Here is a 10,000-nt window from a genome sequence, read left to right on the forward strand (position 1 = left end):
TTTCTTTGGTTTTCTTTCTTCTTGAGCTCAGGTCTGCACTTTAGTCTGTGCGGCCAACATGGAGGAAGACCTGGTCACACCACCATGGGATCTGATCTGCTCTCCCATGAAGTGAACTCTAGGCAAGTCCCTCCACTCGGCGGCCATCTTGGTAACGCACTTTGGCCTGCTATCGGGCAGCTATTTTCCTATTGAAGTGAATGGGGAGGCATACAGGAATGGGGCGGGATATATGTGTAGACTATATTGCCATATTGGTGTTACAAACTAACCCCATGCATCTCAATGGAGGATCCTTTGAGTGCTGTGTCTCCTCATTAGAAAGACTCTGTCTAATCTCCCATGAAGTGAACTCTAGCTCCAATATAGTTCCCACATACTGTACTCCCGCCGTGATTACTACACCACCAACTGGTATCCATAGCGATGACAAGTGTCATCATCATCAGGTCTCCTGTCCCAGCCACAGCGGAGACTGTGAATATAGAACTGGTGTCTGTGACCCATTTAGAACATTTCCACATCTCCTCTCTCCCCCCTCTCTCTAACACTCCTGACTCAACGCATTAGCTCATCCCCATTGGCAGCTCAACAGCAGGGGAGGGACTAAGAACTTGCTTCATCAGTTGCAGTAAGAACTTGACCCCCCCCCACCCCCATCTCCACTCACATAGTTTCAAGACTTTTGAAGGTCACCTCGGATAAAAACCATCTGCTAAACTCATATCCATACTTATTTATTAATTTGGTTGTCACTTTTATCCGAAGCAACTTACATGTCAATTATAACAAGGGCCAGTCTCCCCAGTGGAACTCAAGGTTAAGTGCCTTGCTCACGGGCACAACAGCGGCAGCCAGGAATTGGACCCACAACTTTTCTGGCTATTGCATGCTAGCCCAGTCCTTTAGCCATTATTCTACCACCACTCTCATGCTTACTAAAGGCAGGGTGGCATGGATATCAGTGTTTCCCATACATTGACTTATTTGTGGCGGCCCACCACAATATCAACACTGACCACCACACAATGATTTTCCAGGTTGTACTAAATTGTGCTAAAAAAAACTGTTGTATTCAAGTTAATTGTGCAAACCAAAAAAACTGTTGTATTCAAGTTAATTGTGCAAACCAACCACCACAAATGGAATTCAATTCTGTGGGAAACACTAGATATGGTCATACAGTCATCTGGGCTGCAGCACCTTATGCCCAGTGATGATGGGCACAGGCTGGGCCATCTGCCAGCATAAGCCCCCAGGCAAACTGCCTCTCCCAAGGGGAAGGTCAATCTGGACCTCATCCTGCCCGGGACATGGATATGAGTGTGTGTGTGAGAGAGAGAGAGAGAGAGAGAGAGAGAGAGAGAGAGAGAGAGAGAGAGAGAGAGAGAGAGAGAAAGAGTGTGTGTGTGTGTGCATGTATGTTCGTGCGTGCGTGCGTGGGCAGACACTTGTGTGCGTGCCTGCGTGCCTGGGCATACGCGCGTGAGTGTGTGTGCGTTGTACAGTATGTGTGTATGTGAGTGTTTTATTTTCGCAAGGGTGTTCCAATCCAGACCACTGAACTACATAGAGTGTAGTCTGGACAGCTAACGGGATCAACAGGTGCATTCACCTGTCCTGCACATGGCTACAGCTACAGATACACCATCAAACTTAATTTGAAGAAGATACTCGTTGTTACTCTTTGATTATTAGTCTTTGATTATTTTTAGGGCGGTGGTCAAGGGCAAAACTTTGGGTTAAACATTTCGGGGGGGGGGGGGGGTGTCACATCTTTATGTTTTATAACAGTTATATTTGGGGATTGTATTGGCTGGTTTTGATTATTGGGGGGGTTAAACCCCCCTATCCCCCCCATAAATTACGCCCTTGGCGGTTGTAGTGAGCATGAGGATGGGGAGTGAGTGACTTTCAGTTGATAGCAGGGGTCGTCTGTGACCTCTGACCCCCCATCCCACTTACCCTCCTCTCCTCCATCATCGTCCCCTTCTTTCTCCTTCTCTTCCAGAGTCTGCTGCTCCAGCTGTTTGCTCACGTCACACACTCCGTCACCATCCACCTCCGTGTGTCCTGCTGCAAAGTCACACACACACACACACACACACACACACACACACCTGGGTGAGCTCTTCAGTACATCGCCATTACGTACTCTCTTACACTGCCAGAAAGCCCACTTCAATTATGAGACAGGACATCAGGGCTAGGGGATGGCAGTGTGTGTGTGTGTGTGTGTGTGATGGAGAGAGTGTGTGTAGGTGTCTCTGTGAGTGAGCGTGAGTGAGAAATTATAATAAGGAAAGAGGCGGAGCAGGAGGAGGAGTTGACAGCATTCGTTGAAGTGCTACAGAGAGCGAGGGAAATCTATCTGGCAATTGCACAATCCACACTCACACACACACACACACACACACACACACACACACACACACCATCAATCCTATTTCGCGGAGTGGGGCCGGCAGCTCAGCAACTTGGCAGGAGAACCGATCCGTGCTGGTACTGCATAACCTTGTGGGGCTTCGCGCAATCGGACGTTCTCCTGATGTAAGCACAAATCTGAGCTTCGCTGAGCCGGCGCGGAGAAATTACTGGGACACTTGCCGGATCAGAGAGGAGAAAGAGGGCCGCATAACTAAGCTGCAACACGGGCCGTCACACTACACAGAATTATCCAACAGCTTCATTTGAGTTTTTTCACTAACTGACTGCGCATAATCGCTCTAAAACACGTGAGGGCAACTTAACGCATCGCACTCATGCTGCATATTAAGCTGCCGTGCGGCGTGCGCTACTGCGCTGTAACATTCGGTGTGTACTGCACAACTAAATGCATCCTTGCAACACAGAAACAACATGGTTTAACAATCCAGGGCAATGACTTACAATGATAGTCAAAAACATGATTATTAAACCACTGATTCACTTTAAAGGCACTGACAGTCTGGTTGGCTTTGGGGGAGTTAATGATACAAGAGTGAACTCATTACGCGGCAGCGATTAAACTTTACTGCACGGTGACAGTAAACCCGAGGTGCATCTAACAATATATCACCATCCATCATTGCAACGGCTGTCAGCAGAGAAAAGCGCAGCTCCGGGAAACCCTCAGTAAATAGATGTGCGTGCAATTTAACGGTCTCACGCACACCGGCAGATGTGGAAGATACCTTGGCTACTGTAGCTACTGTACGCACCCGTATCGCTCCGGACGCAGGATGCGCGTGGTCTCTCGAGCTTACCGGCAGGGGCTGCGGACTTGCTCTTCTTTTTCTTTTTCCTCCGCCTCTTGGCTGTCTCCTCACCGGGATCGGCTTCATCCTTTTCGCCGGCTTCCCCGTTCAGCAGCGTCGCCTCTGCCGCCGCTTTCTCTCCCTCCTCCCGCAGCCGCTCCACGTCCGCCATGTTCGCAACGCAAGTGGAACTGGGGATAGCGAGCGGGCGAGTGAGTGAGTGAGTGGTGCGTGCGTGCGTGCGTGCGCGGTGACTTCTGGGAGTCCGCATGAAACCTGCCGAATCAGCTGAGTGACGACGCGCGTGAGTGTCAATGTGAGATGAATGTCTAATCAGATACAGTAGAACACCCCCCAGCGCGCGCCTCTCCGCGCGCTCCCATACCACAATGCCAATGACCTACCAGTGTCCTAAAATACTTTGTACATTTTGTGTGAGCTCGGAAATGAAACAGTTTTTTAATCGGAGTTGACAGGCAGATGGTGACAATGATACTGATAGATAATGGCAGTGGTGGTGATGTGGCTATGAGGCGTCAGTAATATGGTCACACTATTAATATGAATAAGATGTTTCGAGTGCGTGTGTAGGCTATAAGAATCATGCTTTAAAGTCCCCTGAAGAACAAGCATGGTGTTTAGAAGTGTGTGTGTGTGTGTGTGATGTGTGCAAGTGCAACCTAAAACCCAAACTGTCATTCTGGTGTCCTCACATAATATGTCCTTGCCTCCTATTAATCCTCTGCATCACCAGTGTGTGTGCGTGTGCGTGTGTGTGTTCCACACGTATAAACAAACACACATTCAGAAAACGAGAGCCATGAGTAATATTGAAGAACATTTTTTATTTGACAAATCGAAAAAAAGAGAACAGACCAAGAACAAAAAATGTAGACAGTAACAGACAAGGCAAACATGGCTGATTGAAAAAACACACACACACACACACACAACCAAATTTACCATTTACATGGTGTTTGCTTGTGTTAAGCTGGAACAGCATCACACACGGTCACACACATACCAGGCATCCAATCATCCAAGCGTAGCTTCATCTAGCCAACACACTCCAAACCAGGCATTCAATAATCCAAGCATAGTTTCATCTAAAACCGGCATTCCAAACCAGGTATCCAATCACCCAAGCCAAATCTCAGACATGACTGTACACTGAAACCCTTATCTTATCTTTCCCACTTTGTTTCCTAGCTTGGGAGAACAGTCGGTCAGTCTTTCACACCCTGAATTTGTGTTTCTATGGTGGTTACCGTGACGTCAGTTGAATCTAGAGCACATCAGGGGCTCGTGCAGATTTCTTTTAGACTCCATCTAGTCTGCGAACCACCACATTTTTAATTTGTTTGATGTGATTTCCTGTATTCTGGTGGATTTTGGGGATGGCTAATATTAAATAAATCAGATTCATAGCCTACATCCTGATTTGTTGATATTGAGGCAATGATTCCATGCAAAGGCTTGGGCTTCAGGGCCCCCTGACCCCTTGGGCCCGGAAGGCCTGTGCAGTAATCCATCCCTGTGCTTAGCACGTCAAGCGTGACCAGTTCAAGCCCAGCATCTCTCATATAGGGTGTCTTGTCTCAAAATTCATTGTGTACTGCATTTCATTGGCTCTATACTTGTACTCTGCTCACTGACAATTAAGTTGTAGCTCAAATATACTAATCTACCCCTGCATCCTCAAACCACCCCAAGGTGATGATTCCAGCAACAATTTTGACATACTGAACTTTAATCTCAGCAGATAATCTATTAACGCCTCTGTAGGCAGACTATCCAGGTAGAGTGTTACCTAGTCCTCTACCCAGACCAAGCCAATCAGGAAGTCCCCTCTACCCAGACCAAGCCAATCAGGAAGTAGCTATGTCGGCCTCCTCCTGCCCTGTCTATGGGGTTGCCATGTCAACCCTGTGTGTCTTGTTGGTAAAAATATTGCATACCAAATTATCCATGATTTAGAAGAACAGTACAGATATCATACAGGGTCATGATGCAGACGTAGAATCATACTTTTAGTGTCAAAGTGACTTACTAGTGAGAAATGCAGAACATTAAACCACATATTGGAATATTGGGCCCAATGCAGAACATTAACCCACATAATAGAATATTGGACATAATGCTCTATTCCACTTTCTCAGTCTGAAGCACGTCATCAAAGTGACTGCAGCTGGCTGGCGTGACAGACGCAGGGGTACAGTGCTGTTACCTGTTTAGAGTGGAGTCCTACAGAAAGACAACTCACGCTTATGAGTCACAATGAGCAACATATTTACAAGCTGAGAGATACACATAATTGGCTATAGTCTGACCTGAGGCCACAAAACACGACTGTGGGTTTACCGAGTTACCTTCAAGGTTAGGCCTTGGGTTTGCAGTGGCATACCACCGCAATCAGGCAAACACATCCACCAAAATATTGATTTACCTTCATGACATTTGCTCACTCCTAGATTTTCTTTTTATTCCTGTTCACCTTCACCCATTCACCGACTTAATCTCATTCTCTCTCACTCACTCTCTCACACACACACCGACACACACACTTCCATACATAATACGAGAAAATAAATAAAAAAAAACTTTTAGCAGGTATCTCATGCTAATACTCAACTAGTGATTTTGGTTTTGATCGACACATTCTGGAGTGAGGCAATCCCATTGGTTGATGGGCATAAAAGGGAGTGTGCTTCAAGAGAGGGCACGCCCCTAGAAACCCTTGCTACATCGTGAACATTCGATTTCTCCGTTTTTAGTATTTAACTTCATGTATTGAAACATTCCTCAATACACAAATCAGTAACACTGTACTTGACAGTATCGACATAAGAGTGACATGACACAGTTGTGAACACATGACACGGTCATGACACATGAACCCTAATCCTAATCTCTAATCCTAACCCTAACTTGTTATGACAAAAAACGAAAGTCTTATTTATGACACGTTCATGACAGTGTCATGTCACTCTCATGTCGATACTGTCAAGTAAAGTGTAACCCACAAATCTTACATCAACAAAGAGGGATTTGTTCATTATGTTTATTCTGCCTTTCATTGTTGAATGTTTGAGAAAGTCGAGTTTTGACCTTCAAAAAAAGTCAGTATTCAACTGCAACACTACTGCTGTTCTGAAATGCTCTCATAATGCATCACTTCTCCTTAACATTGCTCTGATTGGTTCATAGAGGCAAACCCCGCCCTCACAGAGCGTGACTACATGCAAAGCAGGTGCACTCGCACATTCAGTTTTATAGGGTTCCAGAAAGTTCCAACATTCTCAACCACTGATCCTGGGACAGCAGGGAGTGGGACAACTTCCTGAAAGTGTTGTGTGTTTACATCCACCTGTAGGCATGACCTCTTACCTCAAATACTTCCTGTCCCTGTGGTCTCATGACCACATCACTTCCTGCAGAAGTGCCCTCACACTCAAACGACCTCCTCTTCCTTGAGTAGAAGGTGTGTCCATACGCACAGACACACGTTACATTTTTATCAGTGACGCATAGAAAAGGAAAAATAAATGTGAGTAATCTCATCTAACAGGACGGAGGAGTGTGGGAGTGGGGGGCATGGTGGTTATCTGAGACATCGGAGGGGTGCTGTGAGCGAGACCCGTATGTGTCTGGATGGAGATGATAGTGCCTGTGTGTAACAGTGTGTGTGCATAAGGTAAAATAGGTGGGCATGTGAGAGTGTGTGTGTATGCACGTGTCTGTGCACATCTTCCTATATCCGCTTCTGTGTGTGTGTGTGTGTGTGTGTGTGTGTGTGTGTGTGTGTGTGTGTGTGTGTGTGTGTGTGTGTGTGTGTGTTTATGAATAATGTTTATGAAAATGCACTGGTCCTGATAGGAAAGTTAAAAAGAAAAAACTAACAAACAAAAAACAAACCATAAAACCTTAAAAACAAACCTCAGGCTCCTCTCCAATAAATAAAAGAGAAATAAACGTAGCGATAAATAGGCAGGCTGTACATTTTGTTTGTTTTTGTCTGTTTTACTTTTCATGTTTCTTTCTCAAAGCCGCACAGATTCTCTACTCGTTTTCGTCTTGTCTTTCAGTCGTCCTCCCTTCCCTCTCCTCCTCCTCCTCCTCCTCCTCCTCGTCCTCGTCCTCGTCCTCGTCCGAATCGCCGAAGGTGTGTTCCTGCATGTTTGTGAAGGTGTGTGAGCGAGCGGCCACCTGGGCGGCGATGGCCGAGCTGAAGCTGAGCGTTTCGGCGCCGTGTATCTCCGTCAGTCTGTCCATCACCGTCAGGGCGGGGATCCGCGGCACCAGGGCGTGCGGTCCGTCCCCTGACCCCTCCTCCTCCGTCGTCCCGTCGAACTGAAAGAGCTGCGCCTCTCCGTTCTGTTGCTCCACGTCGGCGTCGGCGACCGTAGTGGACACACCGCAGCTAAACTCCGTCGACTCCTCTTTGACCTCCTCCAGATGCCTCTCCTCTTTCTCCTCCACTCCTCCTCCTCCTTCCTCCCCCTCTTTCCTCTCCTCCTTTGCTACTCTCTCTCCTTCCTCTTCCTGTTGTATAGTGACGTGGTTGCCCGTGGAAACGTCTGGCTCGGAAGGTTCCGCCTGGTTGTTTGGTTCCGATGTTTCCCCAGCAACAGGCTTCACAGCAGCTAGGTGTAGGCCAAGACAAGAGTAAAGAGAAACAAACAGTCAACTCTTTCATACTCCGACAGAATAATTGGTCTTTTAGTCTCTTTCACACTCCGACAGAATGTTCTTTTAGTCTTGTTGTCATGGCGAACATAAAAGCATAACTGGATGTGGATCTGGAGAGCTGAGTGTGAGAGAGAGCATTGTGTGCACATTTTTTATTCTCGAATACTTGATCGAACACACACACTCACATACTCACACACACTTTCACAAACGTGCACACACACACGCACACATCAGAGTTTCCGCTAGAAAAAAAATGGTGCCGGTCAAAGTGACCGGCAGAGGTTTCGTTTTCCGGACATTTTGATGATATGCCGGTCAAATATCCTATTATCCCTTCTTAATTAGTCAAATTGAGGAAAACTGGAGAAATGCTATGTAGCTTAACCCTTAAAGGAGTACCGTCACACTGATTTTAGAACCTTCAATTGTTGCGGAACTTAGAATGTTCAAAAACCTACACCTTTAAGGGTTAAAGAATGACATAGGCCTAATCAGGCTGTATAGAATGCAACATGTTCATTAGCCTAACTTAAACAAGATCTAGTATATTTTCATGGACAGCAAGAGTCCGCTTCGTTCATTGTTTTAAAAAGACTACGTTGTTTGTTGCTGCTACCCACGTTATCTCCAGGGGTGACTGTTTAACTTACACAGATGCGCACACACAAGAATGAGCGCTCACACCACTACCCCCTAATGCTATGCCTCTTTATTTGATAACAATAAATTAAGAAATGTTTCCTATTCTGGGAAATGTTTAGTTTCTTTTTCTTTCGGCCGCGGTTCAATGATACCGTTTAATTGTGCCAGAAACTATCCGCGGACCAGTAATCGCCTTGTCGAGGAGGCTAACCCTGCAGATCCTAGACAGAGAACGCATAGGCCTACTGTATGCTTTGGGTAAAGAACACTTTGTGTACACGGAGAATGACAGTGTCTTGGAGCGGCCGCACCCCCCGCAACTCCACTTCCAATGTCACTGATTCCGACACGCCCGACACTTCTGCTTTTTATCTGGTGGTGGTGGAGTTGACCGGACATCTGAGGCTTCAGACGTTACCAATTTATCATCCATCGCGTCTGGCCTCTGAAAAAACCTTTAAGGCTAGTCTGCCTGGCCTGTTTGAACCGCCTCACTCATTTGTTTGTTGTTTAACATGGACGTTTTAAGCCGCGTGCGCTTCCTATTTGAAATGCAGCATAGGCTGCGTGTTGTTTAATAGCTTACTTTTCAAACGGTAGAGCCTGTTCATTTAAAAACATAGCCAGAGGACGTATAATATAGGCTTACATATTAAGGCTTATTCTCAAATTCAGATTGCGTTAGGGGACGGGATTATTAGCCAATTTCAATCGGACAATTTGACCGGAGAGATTTAATTTTGTCGGACATTTCATTTTTTTTCCGGCCAATGTCCGGTAATTACCGGACAACGGAAACCCTGGCACACATACACACACGCACTCACAAACGTGCACACACACATACTCACAAACTCACACACACGGGCACACGCACACACTCATACACACCCCACACGTGTACACACACTCACATACTCACACACACACACTCACATACACACACACACACACTCTCACACACATACTCACACACACGTGCACTCACATACTCACACTCACACGTGCACACACACACACACACTCACAAAAAAGCACACACACACTCACATACTAACACGTGCACACACACACACTCACATACTAACACTTGCACACACACACACACACTCACACGTGCGCGCACACACACACACACACACACTCACTCATTCACACACACGTGCACACACACACAGACTTACTTACTCACACACACAGACATACTCACACACACACACTCACATACTCACTCGTGCACACACGCACACAGACGTTAACACACACACACACACACACAGATATGCACACACACACACACACACACACACACACACATGCGCACACACACACACACACACACACTAGAGCTTAGATCGGGCCCAAAAAATCAAGCCCGACCCTACCCGAGCCCGTGCACATTGTGCCCGAGCCCGACCCGGCCCGACACA

At 46.6% G+C, this 10,000-nt stretch overlaps 2 protein-coding genes across 6 annotated transcripts in view; both read right to left on the reverse strand.

Moving 5' to 3' along the window:
• metap2a (methionyl aminopeptidase 2a) overlaps positions 1-3,408 on the reverse strand; it is a 12,646-nt gene extending 9,238 nt beyond the window's left edge. For 2 of the 4 annotated variants that reach the window (XM_076297431.1, XM_076297433.1), the window contains exons 1-3: positions 3,226-3,408; positions 1,962-2,062; positions 655-665 (exon numbers count right to left, since the gene is read on the reverse strand). In XM_076297431.1, coding sequence (XP_076153546.1) covers positions 655-665; positions 1,962-2,062; positions 3,226-3,408 — 295 coding nt within the window. Of the gene's footprint in view, positions 1-654; positions 666-1,961; positions 2,077-3,225 lie in introns of all 4 variants that reach the window. The other 2 variants (XM_076297432.1, XM_076297434.1) reach the window with 2 other exon arrangements.
• A 735-nt stretch (positions 3,409-4,143) lies between these two features.
• The window catches only part of vezt (vezatin, adherens junctions transmembrane protein), a 29,354-nt gene continuing 23,497 nt past the window's right edge, over positions 4,144-10,000 (reverse strand). For both annotated transcript variants that reach the window (XM_076297036.1, XM_076297037.1), the window contains exon 12: positions 4,144-7,879. In XM_076297036.1, coding sequence (XP_076153151.1) covers positions 7,296-7,879 — 584 coding nt within the window. In that variant the 3' untranslated portion in view covers positions 4,144-7,295. The remainder of the gene's footprint in view (positions 7,880-10,000) is intronic.

The sequence above is a fragment of the Alosa pseudoharengus genome, unplaced genomic scaffold, assembly GCF_046254945.1.
Source record: "Alosa pseudoharengus isolate Yale_2024_CS ecotype anadromous, Long Island Sound unplaced genomic scaffold, YU_APseudo_1.1 YU_APseudo_1.1_scf_20, whole genome shotgun sequence".
Taxonomy (NCBI): Eukaryota; Metazoa; Chordata; class Actinopteri; order Clupeiformes; family Clupeidae; genus Alosa; species Alosa pseudoharengus.